This window comes from Rhinopithecus roxellana, chromosome 1, assembly GCF_007565055.1.
Source record: "Rhinopithecus roxellana isolate Shanxi Qingling chromosome 1, ASM756505v1, whole genome shotgun sequence".
Classification (NCBI taxonomy): Eukaryota; Metazoa; Chordata; class Mammalia; order Primates; family Cercopithecidae; genus Rhinopithecus; species Rhinopithecus roxellana.
In genome coordinates, this window is record NC_044549.1 from 132,360,989 (window position 1) to 132,379,000 (window position 18,012).

The window sequence follows — 18,012 nt, forward strand, 5'->3', positions numbered from 1 at the left end:
ATAGAGAATATTATATTTTTATATTGTGCACATCATACTATTAACATGTAAAATTTCACATTACACAGCGAGTATACTTTAGTTCACAATATTACAACTTCACTTTGTTGGCTATTATGTGGGGTTGGAAAATTATTTAAATCTATTGCCTTTCCACATACATGGCTAGATTGGACTCAGTAACTTAAACACAAAGAGTCCTTAAGTTCTTCAATATTCGCCAAGGAGTGCAACTACAGCTACTCAGATCTCATTTCACATTTCTTTGTACATCCTGATAAATGCTGAAAAGTCTGTCAGCAATTTTTACCCTTGGATTCAGAATGATATCAACACTAGGGAAAGAAAACTAGGAATGGGACTATGGAAAGAATTTTTTTCTATAAGTGATTTTGTTACATCCAACAGAGCCAGAGGGGGATAACTAGGAAAATGATGTTCCTTTACTCCGGATAGGCCAATTAAATTTGTTCTATTCCATGGACAAGCTGAATTCATCTTAGCTAATGATTTCACAAACGTATGGATGTTACGTGGATATGGTTAGTATACATTTCTTGCTTTTCCAAGAAAACGAAGCTAACAGTCTATGGGCAGAAAATCAGAAGTTCCTTCTCTGTTCATGAAGGAGAGCAATTTTTTTTTTAAAGCAAATGTTTCCTAAAGCATTAAAATGAATATTTGACAAGTTTCAATTTTTCATTTGAAATCCCAGGTTCTACTGAGAGAAGAGTTCAGAGTTTTATACATTCAATGCTACACTGGAATTGCAAAGTTTTATCAGAAAAGAATAACTTCTTTTTTTTTTTTTTTTTGAGACGGAGTGTCGCTCTGTGGCCCAGGCTGGAGTGCAGTGGCCGGATCTCGGCTCACTACAAGCTCCGCCTCCTGGGTTTACGCCATTCTCCTGCCTCAGCCTCCTGAGTAGCTGGGACTACAGGCACCTGCCACCTCGCCCGGCTAGTTTTTTGTATTTTTTAGTAGAGACAGGGTTTCACCATGTTAGCCAGGATAGTCTCGATCTCCTGACCTCGTGATCTGCCCGTCTCGGCCTCCCAAAGTACGGGGATTACAGGTTTGAGCCACTGTGCCCGGCCCAAGAATAACTTCCTTAAGGGAAAATGGCAATCACTATTTTAAAATCTTGATTTATACTCATGTTTCATGGGCTGTTCTCTTGATTTTATATATATATATGTGTGTGTGTATATATATATATATATAATTTTTTAAGCACAGGGTGAAAATTCAGAAACTGTCTAACAGCCTATAATAGATACAGATTTAAGCAAAGAAAACTGTCTCCTGGAAAAAAAATCTATACTCACAGGGATACTTAAAACTTACAATTCTTTTAAATAACTTACATTTAAGTTAAATTTAAATTAAAAAATTAAAAGCCAAAGAAAAGTTTACTTTGTACAAAGATGATTCCATAGGCAGAAATGTACCAAAAACATGCACTATATATTAAAAGCCTAAATATTTATGTTCTGAGGCAGAATATCTGAAAGACATTAGGTTACATTCTTAGCTAAGATTATGGTTAATCTAAGTACTACAGTATGGTTAATATAAGTACAGTACAGTAAGATTATGGTTAATCTAAGTAGTACAGTACATTATTGATGAAACAATATACAATTGATCTTAAAGTTTATAGGCTATTTCTTTCAGAAATTTAGATATGACAGATCATTGTAGTCACTGAACACAATGCAGAAGCACTGCAGAAAAAATGGTCACATGGTCAAATGATTAACAAAACATAATTTTTCTTTGTTCTAAGACATATTTTTAGGAACTATGTTTACCAACTTAATATTGAGTAATAAAGCTTACCTGAACCAAAAATATAATAAGAAAATAAAAGTTTGCCACTCTTCTGAACTGTTCAAATAAATTTTTTGGAACAAAATTCCACACAGTATACTAAAAAGAAAGAGATCAATAAATCAATATTTAAAAATAATATCAAGTATATAGACATAATATTAATAAGTAAAGTAAAATCAGATTTACTAACCCCTTAGACAAAATTCTGCAAGTCTATATGCTACAGAAACGATCTGGCTTTTAGAGTTCAGGACTTTTATTCTACTTCCCTTTTTTCTTCCTTTTACTATTTATTGGCAATTTTATTATAATTTTGAAAAATGAAATAAGCTGAAACCCAACAATTTCGCTATTAAATTCTGGTTTTTTTAGAAGTTAGAGAAAGCAGATCTAAAACAACATTTTAACAACTTATTCTGGATTCTGGTATACAAAACTAAACCTAATGCTAAAGATAAATATGAATTGATAGAAATGATACTAGATACAATTTGTATTTTATTTAGTTTAGCATCAGAAACAGAGGAAGCAGTTTGTTTAATATGAAACATGACAAAATAACCTAGAATGTTAAAGAAATAAAAATGCTTTAGATAAGTGATCACTGTGATAACCACCAAGAAAATTTCATGAAGGATATGAAAATCTGTCACAATATCAATTTTAAAAGGTAAGATAGTAGAGTACAATGGTTAAAAACATAGATGTTTGGGGGTTAAACTGTGGTGGCCCCAATCTTAACTTTAATACTCACTAAATGACCCTGGACTTAATCTCTCTGTGTCCCACTTTGCTACTCTATAAAACGAGGATGATATTAATCATATCTTATAGGGTTCCTATAAACATTAAATGAGCTAACATACTGACGAAACACTTAGGACAGAACCTGGCTCACACTAATTGCTATCAAAGTGCTTATTATTACTCAGCCCAAAAACCTATAATGCTGTATTACAAGGGCAGAATAATATGCTGCAAATTTTATTTGTATTATAACTCACAACATAACTTCATATATGAAACAGGGAAATGATTTATAGAATTTTTACTTTATGTACATTCTCCCAGAAGAATATAAGATCCTGAGGCCAGGGATATCATTTTATTTACTGTTCCACCTCTAGCACATATACTACTCCTTGGCACATAGGTGGAGATCAAATATTTTGCAGAATAGATTAATGAATAAATAAATATGGTTGACAATGGGTTTTTTCTCAGATAATATCCTGATCTCAGGCAATAAAGCCTCAATGGTTATTGACCAATTCAAGATTTCCAAAGAGGTACTTTACCTTACCCAATTTTCTCTGGTGTCATGTCAGATGGCTCTAATTTTTGGATTTTCATTGTCAAAAGTTCACTTCTTAATTAGCTGTTTGAGACCTAAAACACTGTTTCCCACATGAACAACCTTATAAATAGAGTTAGGTTCCCAGAAAAGCCCACAAAAGCCTATCTGACCCAGGGATATGGAAAGACTAGTCCAATACCCAATAAACTTTCTTTGGTGAAATTATATTTTCAGTTTGAATCTGGAATATGTGAAACATATTTTCTCTGAGCAGTGGCAGCACCAGGGGTTCCAGAATCTGAGGATGGGCAGTATGTTTAGGGCTCTAGAGAGAAGAGAGGTAGATACTTCCTGGAGCCAAAGGAAGTCAATGTTTAATGTATACACATGAGATGGTAATTGTGTCAAGTCACTGCCAGGTGATCATAATTGGAATTAAAAATCAGTTGTCAGAATATCTCCTTATAACTTCTTCAGTCACCAAATCGAATGTATAATACTTCACAAGGAAGGTTTGAAATCTCCTAAGTTTACAGCAATCTATTTGAAACATAACAGCAACAACATATTTTGTATTCCAGAATCCTGAGGAGAACAGCTATATAAATTAGCAGTAAAGTAATTGGTTTCAGGGTGTTTTCTTTGGCTAGCTCAATAATACAAGGAACAACTCAGAACAAACACAAATTTCTTATGAAGACTAGCACATAAATGGTAGAAATTGTTTCTAGTTTTTCCAAAATACAAACATATTAATAGATTGTGAATGAGTCTAAATTCTGTGCTTGTCCTATTGTATAGAGAGGGGGAACTCTAGTAGCATAATATCAAACATTATGAAAATACTGCTAAGAAAATAATTTATTATGCTTTAAAGTTCTCTTTGTTATGTAATAATGGTTAAGATAAATGAATTAGAAGTGTAACTTCTCTATAGTCATATATGACTTTACAATTGACCTTATTTTCCTCCTAAGAAAACTAAAACATGGCTATAAAATTAAACATTTTGCAAGAAGGTTATTTTATTTTATTTTTTTGAGACAGTCTCACTCTGTCTGCCCAGGCTGGAGTGCAGTGGTGCAATTTTGGCTCACTCCAACCTCCGCCTCCTGAGTTTAAGCGATTCTCATGTCTCAGACTCCTGAGTAGCTGGGACTACTGGCGTGTGCCACCATACCTGGCTAATTTTTTTGTATTTTTAGTAGAGACGGGGTTTCACCTTGTTGGCCAGGCTGTTCTCAAACTTCTGGCCTCAAGTGATCCACCCACCTTGGCCTCCCAAAGTACTAGGATTACAGGCGTGTGCCAGTGCGCATGGCCAAAGAAAGTTTAAATTTAAGACAATGTAGTTACTATGGCCAATTAAAGACATACCATGCAACCACAACATGCAAAACACTTATAGAAATAAGATGTTTAATATTAAGTAGAGGAGACTAAGAACAAAATATTAATAGCTGTATTCAAAGGTAAAGTATATGAAAAAAATAATGAAGATGGTCGTATTTGACATGTGCTTTAAAAGAAGAACATTCAACAGGCTGAAAATCCAGGGCAAATAAGGGAGAACATTTCAGGAAGCTAGGACAGCACGAGCAAAGGGACAGGAGAAAAGCTCATCATGGCTTTGTGAGACAAAACAATGCAGTCTGGAAGGAGACCAAGAGAATAATGGGGGAGTGAAAAGGTAGTAAAATGAGAGTAATGAGAAGCAGGCTTCATTCATGCTCAGGAAAAAAAGTGACAGTATCTGTGTAAATATTTACATTCTTGAAATTATGGTCAAAGACATGAATTCTACCTTTCTACAAGAACACAAAATCTACAATGCCCACAAATACATAAAATTTACATTTTAAAAATTGTGGCTAACAACATGAAATCAAAGCAAAGGTACAATGATAGGAAAGTTCAACATGAGTCTGTGGAATAACAGGTAATCTGTTTTGCAAGGAGTTTAAGAAAGCAATAGTGGCATAATAAAAGAAGTAATAGGTAGTAACGAGAGAGACAGTCCTCATTTATGGTAAAAATTTAAAAAGGCAATATTTCTTTAAACATCCATTTTTAAAAATATGGTCAAAAACATTAAACCAAATACTTCTGTGTACAAAGACAGTCATATAAAGATACTTATTTAATCCCAAAAGCTTTCCAGGAGGACACTCAGTTTCCACTATCGGCAGAGAAGTGGTCCTGTGAACTCCCAGCAGACAAGAATTATAAAGATCACATTTTAAAAACTGTCAAATCCTGGAAAGTGTCCAAAATATAGATGGAAACAGTAAGAGAGTTTAATTTCAAAAAATTGCAAATGGAAGAAGTATAAATTGTGAATTTTTGGCTTCTTAGCTTGGAGACAGTATCCAACTACCACACACAGCAATGGCTGCAAAACAGCTTGGGAAAAACTACAGCCTCATCAACAAAATGTGACAGAGATTAGAGTTCAGGGCTGGAAAAGAAGCTGGAAATGTAAGGGGGAAAATACTGATTGTGAGAGAACCACACAAAGAAAATGGCTTACATTCAAAACATAAACCATCCAAATTCAGGCCGACAGCTAAACTATGCACTAGAAAGGAATGAACTACCGATACTAATACTTGCAACAACAAAAATGAACCTCAAAAGCATTATGTTAGGAAAAAACAGTCAGGCACAAAAGACTGTGTATTAGATGAAATTCTAGAAAAGACAAAACTATAGTTACAGAAAGCAGATCAGTGGTTGCTAGTGTTAGGGGTGAAGAGGAGGGGGACTGGCTGCAAAAGCCATGAAAGAATTTTCTGGAGCAATGGATATATTTTACATCTTGATTAAGGCAGTGGTCAGATTAGTCAAAACTCACCAATCTGTGTCACTAATCTAATGCTCATCCATTATCCTGGATTCTGACATTTCCTCTCTCTACTTTCTGCTTTAGAATCATCATCCAAAATGAGAGATGGCACTAAGGGTATGTTACACACATAAAGAATGTGAAGGCAGAAACACAGGGCAGGGCAAAGAACTGCTGACCTAAGACAACATCCTTGGGAAAGACGAGGTTAGGATTAGAGGAAAGATGTTAGTTGCTTTCGAAGAGAGGGAAGGAGCAATGCAAAGATGCTTCGTAAGGTGCCCTTTCAGGCAATAGTTATGATATAAGGAAAACTTTACCCTCAGTCTCTTTGACTCATAACCTCTATAACTGTACCATCCAATAAGGTAGCCATTAGTCACATGTAACCATTGACATTTAAATAAAAATTAAATTAAACTTCAGTTTCTGAGTTGCACTAGCCATATTTCAAGGCCTTGATAACCTTGTATAGTTATTGGCCATCATATTGGACAATTGCATCATGAGAGAAAAGTCTACTGCAAAGTACTATTCTACAATCTTTAGCTTCAGAATAACCTAAGACATCTTAAAAACGCCACAGGGAAAAATGAAACAAGGAAGAATATACAAGAGTGAAGCTGTACTTTGGCACCACAAAACATGTACAAATGCGTGATAAAATTGGAGGAAGCTGGCTTTAAAGCAACACAGAACTGAGTTTAAATTCCAATCTATGGCTGGGTGCGGTGGCTCACACCTGCAATCCCAGCACTTTGGGAGGCTGAAGCGGGTGGATCATGAGGTCAAGAGTTCAAGACCAGCCTGGCCAAGGCGGTGAAATCCCGTCTCTACTAATAATACAAAAATTAGCCAGATGTGGTGGCAGGCAACTGTAATCCCAGCTACTCGGGAGGCTGAGGCAGAGAATGGCTTGAACCTGGGAGGTGGAGGTTGCAATGAGCCAAGATTGCGCCACTGCACTGCAGCCTGGGTGACACAGTGAGACTCTGTCTCCAAAAAAAGAAAAAAAAAAATGGGGGTGGGCACGCGCCCAAGAGGGTCGAATAGGAACAGCTCCAGCCTCCAACTTCCAGCGTGAGCAACACAGAAGATGGGTGATTTCTGCATTTTCAACTGAGGTACTGGGTTCATCTCACTGCAGCGTGTCGGACAGCTTGTGCTGGTCCGCGGGTGCAGCCCAACCAGCGAGAGCTGAAGCAGGGCGAGGTATTGCCTCACCTGGGAAGCGCAAGGGGGAAGGGAATTCCTTTTCCTAGCCAAAGGAAACTGAGATACACAACACCTGGAAAATCGGGTAACTCCCACCCTAATACTGCACTTTACCAAGGGTCTTAGCAAACGGCACATCAGGAGATTATATCCCACACCTGGCCTGGAGGGTCCCACACCCATGGAGCCTCCCTCACTGCTAGCACAGCAGTCTGAGATCTAACTGCAAGGCGGCAGTGAGGCTGGGGGAGGGGCGCCCACCATTGCTGAGGCTTAAGTAGGTAAACAAAGCCACCGGGAAGCTCGAATTGGCTGAAGCGCACCACAGCTCAAGGAGGCCTGCCTGCCTGTGTACACTCCACCTCTGGGGACAGGGCATAGCTAAACAAAAAGCAGCAGAAACCTCGGCAGAGGTAAATGTCCCTATCTGACAGTTTTGAAGAGAGCAGTGGATCTCCCAGCACGGAGGTTGAGATCTGAGATAAATGTCCCTGTCTGACAGTTTTGAAGAGAGCAGTGGATCTCCCAGCACGGAGGTTGAGATCTGAGATTAATGTCCCTGTCTGACAGTTTTGAAGAGAGCAGTGGATCTCCCAGCACGGAGGTTGAGATCTGAGAACGGACAGACTGCCTGCTCAAGTGGGTCCCTGACCCCTGAGGAGGCTAACTGGGAGACATCCCCCACTAGGTGTAGACTGACACCTCACACCTCACACGGCTGGGTACACCCCTGAGACGAAGCTTCCAGAGCAAGAATCAGACAGCAACACTCGCTGTTCAGCAATATTCTACCTTCTGCAGCCTCCACTGCTGATACCCAGGCAAACAGGGTCTGGAGTGGACCTCAAGCAAACTCCAACAGACCTGCAGCTGAGGGTCCTGACTGTTAGAAAGAAAACTAACAAGCAGAAAGAACACCCACACCAAAACGCCATCAGTACGTCACCATCATCAAAGACCAAAGGCAGATAAAACCACAAAGATGGGGGGAAAGCAGTGCAGAAAAGCCGGAAATTCAAACTACCAAAGCACATCTCCCCCTCCAAAGGAACGCAGCTCATCGCCAGCAACGGAACAAAGCTGGATAGAGAATCACTTTGACGAGCTGAGAGAATAAGGCTTCAGTTGATCAGACTTCTCAGAGCTAAAGGAGGAACTACATAACCAGCGTGAAGAAACTAAAAACCTTGAAAAAAGATTTGACGAATGGCTAACTAGAATAACCAATGTAGAGAAGTCCTTAAAAGAACTGATAGAGATGAAAACCATAACACGAGAACTATGTGACAAATGCACAAGTTTCAGTAACCGACTCGATCAACTGGAAGAAAGAGTATCAGTGATTGAAGATCAAATGAATGAAATGAAGCGAGAAGAGAAGTGTAGAGAAAAAAGAGTAAAAAGAAATGAACAAAGCCTCCAAGAAATATGGGATTATGTGAAAAGAGAAAATCTACATCTGATTGGTGTGCCTGAAAGTGACGGGGAAAATGGAACCAAGTTGGAAAACACTCTGCAGGATATCATCCAGGAGAACTTCCCCAACCTAGTAAGGCAGGCCAACATTCAAATTCAGGAAATACAGAGAACGCCACAAAGATACTCCTCGAGAAGAGCAACTCCAAGACACATAATTGTCAGATTCACCAAATTTGAAATGAAGGAAAAAATGTTAAGGGCAGCCGGAGAGAAAGGTCGGGTTACCCACAAAGGGAAGCCCATCAGACTAACAGCAGATCTCTTGGCAGAAACTCTACAGGCCAGAAGAGCGTGGGGACCAATATTCAACATTCTTAAAGAAAAGAATTTTCAACCCAGAATTTCATATCCAGCCAAACTAAGTTTCATCAGTGAAGGAGAAATAAAATCCTTTACAGACAAGCAAATGCTTAGAGATTTTGTCACCACCAGGACTGCCCTACAAGAGATCCTGAAGGAAGCCCTAAACATGGAAAGGAACAACAGGTACCAGACATTGCAAAAACATGCCAAAATGTGAAGTCCATCGATGCAAGGAAGAAACTGCATCAACTAACGAGCAAAATAACCAGTTAATATCATAATGACAGGATCAAGTTCACACATAACAATATTAACCTTAAATGTAAATGGATTAAATGGTCCAATTAAAAGACACAGACTGGCAAAATGGATAAAGAGTCAAGACCCATCAGTCTGCTGTATTCAGGAGACCCATCTCACATGCAGAGACACACATAGGCTCAAAATAAAGGGATGGAGGAAGATCTACCAAGCAAATGGAGAACAAAAAATAAGCAGGGGTTGCAATCCTAGTCTCTGATAAAACAGACTTTAAACCATCAAAGATCAAAAGAGACAAAGAAGGCCATTACATAATGGTAAAGGGATCAATTCAACAGAAGAGCTAACTATCCTAAATATATATGCACCCAATACAGAAGCACCCAGATTCATAAAGCATGTCCTTAGAGACTTACAGAGACTTAGACTCCCATACAATAATAATGGAAGACTTCAACACCCCACTGTCAACATTAGACAGATCAACGAGACAGAAAGTTAACAAGGATATCCAGGAATTGAACTCATCTCTGCACCAAGCAGACCTAATGGACATCTACAGAACTCTCCACCCCAAATCAACAGAATATACATTCTTCTCAGCACCACATCACACTTATTCCAAAATTGACCACATAGTTGGAAGTAAAGCACTCCTCAGCAAATGTAAAAGAACAGAAATAACAAACTGTCTCTCAGACCACAGTGCAATCAAATTAGAACTCAGGACTAAGAAACTTAATCAAAACCGCTCATCTACATGGAAACTGAACAACCTGCTTCTGAATGACTACTGGGTGCATAATGAAATGAAGGCAGAAATAAAGATGTTCTTTGAAACCAATGAGAACAGAGATACGACACACCAGAATCTCTAGGACACATTTAAAGCAGTGTGTAGAGGGAAATTTATAGCACTAAATGCCCACAAGAGAAAGCAGGAAAGATCTAAATTTGACACCCTAACATCATAATTAAAAGAACTAGAGAAGCAAGAACAAACACATTCAAAAGCTAGCAGAAGGCAAGAAATAACTAAGATCAGAGCAGAACTGAAGGAGATAGAGACACAAAAAACCTTCCAAAAAAATCAATGAATCCAGGAGCTGGTTTTTTGAAAAGATCAACAAAATTGATACACTGCTAGCAAGATTAACAAAGAAGAAAAGAGAGAAGAATCAAATAGATGCAATAAAAAATGATAAAGGGGATATCACCACTGACCCCACAGAAATACAAACTACCATCAGAGAATACTATAAACACCTCTATGGAAATAAACTAGAAAACCTAGAAGAAATGGCTAATTTCCTGGACACTTACACTCTCCCAAGACTAAACCAGGAAGAAGTTGAATCCCTGAATAGACCAATAGCAGGCTTTGAAATTGAGGCAATAATTAATAGTCTACCAACCAAAAAAAGTCCAGGACCAGAAGGATTCACAGCTGAATTCTACCAGAGGTACAAAGAGGAGTTGGTACCATTCCTTCTGAAACTACTCCAATCAACAGAAAAAGAGGGAATCCTCCCTAACTCATTTTACGAGGGCAACATCATTCTGATACCAAAGCCTGGCAGAGATACAACAAAAAAAGAGAATTTTAGACCAATATCCCCGATGAACATCAATGCAAAAATCCTCAATAAAATACTGGCAAACTGAATCCAGCAGCACATCAAAAAGCTTATCCACCATGATCAAGTGGACTTCATCCCTGGGATGCAAGGCTGGTTCAACATACGCAAATCAATAAACGTAATCCAGCATATAAACAGAACCAAAGACAAAAACCACATGATTATCTCAATAGATGCAGAAAAGGCCTCTGACAAAATTCAACACTCCTTCATGCTAAAAACTCTCAATAAATTTGGTATTGATGGAACGTATCTCAAAATAATAAGAGCTATTTATGACAAACCCACAGCCAATATCATATTGAATGGGCAAAAACTGGAAGCATTTCCTTTGAAAACTGGCACAAGACAGGGATGCCCTCTCTCACCACTCCTATTCAACACAGTGTTGGAAGTTCTGACTAGGGCAATCAGGCAAGAGAAAGAAAGGGTATTCAGTTAGGAAAAGAAGAAGTCAAATTGTCCCTGTTTGCAGATGACATGATTGTATATTTAGAAAACCCCTTTGTCTCAGCCCAAAATCTCCTTAAGCTGATAAGCAACTTCAGCAAAGTCGCAGGATACAAAATCAATGTGCAAAAATCACAAGCATTCTTATACACCAGTAACAGACAAACAGAGAGCCAAATCATCAATGAACTCCCATTCACAATTGCTATAAAGATAATAAAATACCTAAGAATCTAACTTATAAGGGATGTAAAGGACCTCTTCAAGGAGAACTACAAACCGCTGCTCAGTGAAATCAAAGAGGACACAAACAAATGGAAGAACATACCATGCTCATGGGTAGGAAGAATCAATATTGTGAAAATGGCCATATTGCCCAAGGTAATTTATAGATTCAATGCTATCCCCATTAAGCTACCAATGACTTTCTTCACAGAAGTGGAAAAAACTGCTTTAAAGTTCATATGGAACCAAAAAAGATCCCGCATTGCCAAGACAATCCTAAGCCGAAAGAACAAAGCTGGAGGCATCATGCTACCTGACTTCAAACTATACTACAAGCCTACAGTAACCAAAACAGCATGGTACTGATACCAAAACAGAGTTATAGACCAATGGAACAGACCAGAGCCCTCAGAAATAATACCACACATCTACAGCCATCTGATCTTTGACGAACCTGACAAAAACAAGAAATGGGGAAAGGATTCCCTATTTAATAAATGTTGCTGGGAAAATTGGCTAGACATAAGTAGAAAGCTGAAACTGGATCCTTTCCTTACTCCTTATACGAAAATTAATTCAAGACGGATTAGAGACTTAAATGTTAGACCTAAAACCATAAAAACGCTAAAAGAAAACCTAGGTAATACCATTCAGGACACAGGCATGGGCAAGGACTTCATGTCTAAAACACCAAAAGCAACGGCAACAAAAGCCAGAATTGACAAATGTCATGTAAAGAGCTTCTGCACAGCAAAAGAAACTACCATCAGAGTGAACAGGCAACCTACAGAAGGGGAGAACATTTTTGCAATCTACTCATCTGACAAAGGGCTAATATCCAGAACCTATAAAGAACTCAATCAAATTTACAAGAAAAAAACAAACAACCCCATCAAAAAGTGGGCAAAGGATATGAACAGACACTTCTCAAAAAGAAGACATTCATACAGCCAACAGACACATGAAAAAATGCTCATCATCACTCGCCATCAGAGAAATGCAAATCAAAACCACAATTTTAGAATGGCAATCATTAAAAAATCAGGAAACAACAGGTGCTGGAGAGGATGTAGAGAAATAGGAACACTTTGACACTGTTGGTGGGACTGTAAACTAGTTCAACCATTGTGGAAAACAGTGTGGCGATTCCTCAAGGATCCAGAACTGGAAATACCATTTGACCCAGCCATCCCATTACTGGGGATATACCCAAAGGATTATAAGTCATGCTGCTATAAAGACACATGCACATGTATGTTTATTGTGGCACTATTCACAATAGCAAAGGCTTGGAATCAACCCAAAAGTCCATCAGTGACAGACTGGATTAAGAAAATGTGGCACATATACACCATGGAATACTATGCAGCCATAAAAAAAGGATGAGTTCGTGTCCTTTGTAGGGACATGGATGCAGCTGGAAACCATCATTCTCAGCAAACTATCACAAGAACAGAAAACCAAATACCGCATGTTCTCACTCACAGGTGGGAACTGAACAATGAGATCACTTGGACACAGGAAGGGGAACATCACACACCGGGTCCTATTGTGGGGAGGGGGTAGTGGTGAGAAATAGCATTAGGAGATATACCTAATGTAAATGACAAGCTAATGGGTGTAGCACACCAACATGGCACATGTATACATATTTAACAAACCTGCACGTTGTGCACATGTAGCCTAGAACTTAAAGTATAATAATAAAACAAAAAACAAAACAAAAAATACCCAATCTAGCCATTTACTAGTAAGCAACCTTGGGAAAATTATTGAATTTCCTGGCACTTCAACTAAGGAAACTGATTTAAAACAAGTATAACACTGCTTTGTAAAATAGATTTCATAAAAGCTATCTCATATCTCAAGCTTTTTATTTCATAAAAGCTACAACATATTATGTTGTAAGGATTAAATGATATGAGAAGTACTTAATATAGTTTCTGGTACACAGCATAAATATTAGTTCCTTAGTTTACTAGCAACTAAAGATAATTTTTTGGCATGTGGGCTACTGGTATAAGCAATTAGCAACTCCTTTTATTCTACAGTTAACCATTTTGGTTAAGATAAATCGACCACCATTTTCTTGAATTTGTAAGGATATAAATAAATATATATACACATATATAATCCCTTTTAAAAATAAAATGATCTATATCCACAGTTTCAATAATTTTTTTTTGAGACATGGTCTCACTCTGTTGCCCAGGTTGGAGTGCAGTGGTGGGATCATGGCTCACTGCAGCCTCGACCTCCCAGGCTGAAGCCAGCCTCCAGAGCAGCTAGCAGTACAGGTGTGCCACCACACCTGGCTAATTTTTTGTAGAGACGAGATCTCATTATGCTGCCCAGACTGGTCTCAAACTCCTGGGCATAAGCGATCCTCTCACTGTGGCCTCCCAAAGTGCTGGGATTATGGGCATGAGTCACTGCACATGGCCTAATAATAAAAACTTAATTCTTACCTTAGATGAAATGATCCGGTTATCTATAAATTTCTGAGGTGTGTAAAGGCCATTCTGAGGAAACCTGTTGGCTACGTAGATGGTTCTTGTGTCACTCTGATGTGGTGGGTCAAAACCCTAAGAACAGCCAAGCAAGAGAAAAAGAAATACTAGTCAACCAGGTTAGTTATGATACTTTACTGTTAGCTTTATTTAACTGGCCAGATTATATACATTACTATTGCCCTTAAAATGCATATAGACTCAATCTGTTTAACTAGAAGAGCTACGCCACCTATTTCTTTTCTTTCACAGGTAAACAGGTACATTATCTCCAGATAGAAACTTAACTAGGTAATGCCGTTAGTAATGAAAAACAGTTCATTCTCTGTCAGAAATACTCCTATATTGAAAAAAAAAAAAATCTTATGGGACACCCATAGAAGTATTTGAGGACAAATTTTCTATCACTACTGCATTCCTTCCCTTTCATTTCTGTGGATGGATTTCTACTCAGTGATGTGGAAGTCCTGTGTAGCTACAGCCCAGTAAACACCTACCACATCTGATGGCAAAGGTTTATATTTATTTCACTTTTCCCATCACCAGACTGACTTGGTTGCAAAGAGCTTTGTTCCCAGATGACTTATAGTACATTAGGTAGGATCTTGCCCAGACTCATTCCACACAATTACTTATTGGTGCCATTATAGTATCAACTGACTTACTGAAATATAGATATGAATACGCTGTAATTCCTGGCCTTCAGGAACTCATATCCTGACCTCAAATTTAGAAGACAATCTGTCAAGGCACATTAGTAATCATCTCCAGTAGAAAAGATTCCACGGGTGACAAGAATACTGAAACTTTATCCTCAGAGGACTGTACTATCTTCCACAGTTGCAAGTGGATCTTCAAGACAACTTTAACATTCGACATACTGTCTAGGGGTTTGAAAAATTAGAGAAACAAACAAACAAACAAAAAACCAGACTCTTTTGGCAGATCCTGGGAACCCACTGATAGGCTGAAAGCAATATACAAATGAAAGCCTTTCTTTCTTTGGTTCTAACAGGCAAATGATTCAAAATTCCTTAGGTTTCTTTCTTTTTTTTTTTTTAAATAGTGGTCATGGGCTATAAAACTTGGTATTCATAAGCTACGATAATCCATTTTTAGATATTAGTAAAGGCTCTAATTTAGTAACCTACTAAGAAAGTACTCTGGCTGCCATTCAATGCTTACCATCCCTGTAACATTTCCATTAAGCACAGACATACACAGACAGTGGGAGATCCCATGTAACCTAGAGGGATATTTTGCTTAGTTCATTGGAATATTAAGTGCTATGTACAGTATTCAATTGTTATTATTCTTGGTTTTAAACTTTTATTCTGTGATCTCAGAAACAGCTAGTACAGGACTGTACAAATGCATTTGTATGCATCATAACAAACATGTTTATTTGTTCAGACTATTTAAAGTCCTAAGATTTTTCTACCCTGCTTTTGCAACACTTTGCAATAGTGATGAACACACTTTGTAGATGTGAAAATGGCATTATGTGTCTGATTTCAAAATCGGTCTCTTCAAGGAAAAAATAATGGTGGCATAAATATTTATTTTCCTCATAAGGTGTCTTTAAAATTTTTCACAATTTGGCAAACAAATGAATAAGTGAACAAATGAATGAACAAATAGTTTGAAGGCTACTCCTTTAGTCTAGGACTGTATTTCTCAAAAGAGGTTCACAGGAGGTTTACCTATAAACAGGTATCTGGAGCATTAGACTGCAGGAGGCATATTTATTCAGCATCTGCTTCGTAAACATGTTAACATCTCCCCCCAAACACTAGCTCCTGCCTCTTCATATGCTTTCTGCCATCTTTCTCTCCAGCATCACTCTGCTTTCAGCTCAACTCAACAGATTCAGATGGACACCTGTTTAAGAGCCTATTAAAACAGATAAAATGTTACTAACATGTTATTACTTCTCTTTAACACTAATTTAAACACTGATTTATAGCTTCTGGGATTTTTTTAAAAAAAGAAAGTAAATTTCAGGGCCTCAAACAATACATAAATCTTTAAGATGTCAAGAAAACTGAGACTGAGAATCACTTAAAGAAAATTTTAATTTTTTGCTAAATTCTCACCAAGACTGGAATTTATGTACATCTAAAGTTAAGAAACAAAAAACAAAGGACCCAAGGTAACAGCAAGATAACTACAGCAATACCTCAGTTATGACTAGAATTTCTATTAACATATAAATGCACATAATTTACATGAAGCAAATGCTCATCATTTCCCATTTATCTCTACTGGACGGATAAGAACCAATGACCACATACTAAAATTTTGGAACTCCTGAGGGTTCTATAATTATTTCAAAGGGATATATTAAAATGTTCCCCCTGGCTGGGCACGGTGGCTCACGCCTGTAATCCCAGCACTTTGGGGCGCCAAGACGGGCAGATCACGAGATCAGGAGAGTGAGACCTTCCTGGCCAACATGGTGAAACCCCATCTCTACTAAAAATTTAAAAATTAGCTGGGTGTGGTGGTGGGCGCCTGTAGTCCCAGCTATTTGGGAGGCTGAGGCAGGTGAATCGCTTGAACCCAGGAGGTGGAGGTTGCAGTGAGCTGCTATTGTGCCATGGCGCTCCAGCCTGGCAACAGAGCAAGACTCCGTCTCAAATATATATATATATATATATATATATTATACATTAAACCGAATTTTAAAAATCCTATAGAGCATTTCTATATTCCAATTAAAAATAAGATGACAAATCTAAAAGGAGAATAACAAACTTTTCCATATTTCCAATGATGATATAATATCTACTTATGCATTCGGAGGTTTTTCATTAATTCACATAATCTCATCCAATCATATTATAGTCAATGGCATGCATTTGTGGGGATGTACATGTGTTATTTTCTTTCATACGCAAAACAGTTAAACTTAATATATGCGTCTATTGTATAAATATGGTCAAATGTCCCTTACGGAAATTAAACCTATAACTTCAGTTTATTAATATTTAATATCAACTTTGCTGCAACAAATTAAACTAGCCACAACCTAAATAAAAATAAAAGAACAAAACTATCCAAAAATGAAGAAAGTGATTAAGAGCAGGATCGATAAATGGGCTTCAGGTCTCTGAATCCCTGAAATTGTGTGTAAATTTGCATATATGTGCATTTTTCTGACAAGCGTGTACATAGGTTTCATGAGCTGTACATGATGAAAAGAAGCTTAAAAGTACTTAAAATCGCGCTTTGTAATTAGTTCTCTAGCTTGAAATTCTACATTTAAAACTACCTCAAGAGAATCTTTATGTTTCAGTAATACCTTTCTCTTCTTTAACAGGAATCAAAACAAGCTATTAACAAAATTATTTGTGTAACTACATATTTAGTATGAAGTTCAAGCATATTTTCAAACTATTTCTAGCAAGCATTATCAGCAATTCTATGACACTGGAGAGGAAATATAATTTGAACTCCCTAATCACTAGGTCAAGGCTACATGCCAAGGTTCAGAAACCTTTGGCACATAATACATTTTCTCTTGTTATCCCAGGTTACTCATTCACACCCTCAACCCCTTGATGCTTGCCTGCTCCTTTCTTCTCTGATTTTATCTTGTCCCGGGCAAAGGAACTGAGATAGATTAATGTTATTCCAACTACCCTGGTTTAATGTTAATGTCTACTAAAAAGTAGAGTTTAGGTATTGTAGGCACACAAATTTAAACTATTTGAAAGCTATTACAGTCTTAAAAATTATGAAATTCAAAATCCTTTTTTTTTCTTACTGGATTTGTGAGCATAGGTTAAAGCCATAGGTACTAAAAAAAAAAAAAAAAAACATTGTGGGGGAATATTTAAAAGGGGAAAAGTCTCATGATGGCGGATGGGGAAGAACTGTTAATACACAAGACGGGATTGATTTGAACGAGACTCCTCTTGTAACCAAACTGAATGAGACCTGGAGAAA

The 18,012-nt window shown here is 37.6% G+C and overlaps 1 protein-coding gene across 3 annotated transcripts in view; it reads right to left on the reverse strand.

The window, feature by feature from the left end:
- The window catches only part of ATP11B (ATPase phospholipid transporting 11B (putative)), a 134,798-nt gene that overhangs the window by 95,113 nt on the left and 21,673 nt on the right, over positions 1-18,012 (reverse strand). For 2 of the 3 annotated variants that reach the window (XM_030931667.1, XM_030931662.1), the window contains exons 2-3: positions 14,020-14,136; positions 1,843-1,932 (exon numbers count right to left, since the gene is read on the reverse strand). In XM_030931667.1, the coding sequence (XP_030787527.1) occupies positions 1,843-1,932; positions 14,020-14,136 (207 nt within the window). Of the gene's footprint in view, positions 1-1,842; positions 1,933-14,019; positions 14,137-18,012 lie in introns of those variants that run through there. The other variant, XM_030931674.1, reaches the window with a different exon arrangement.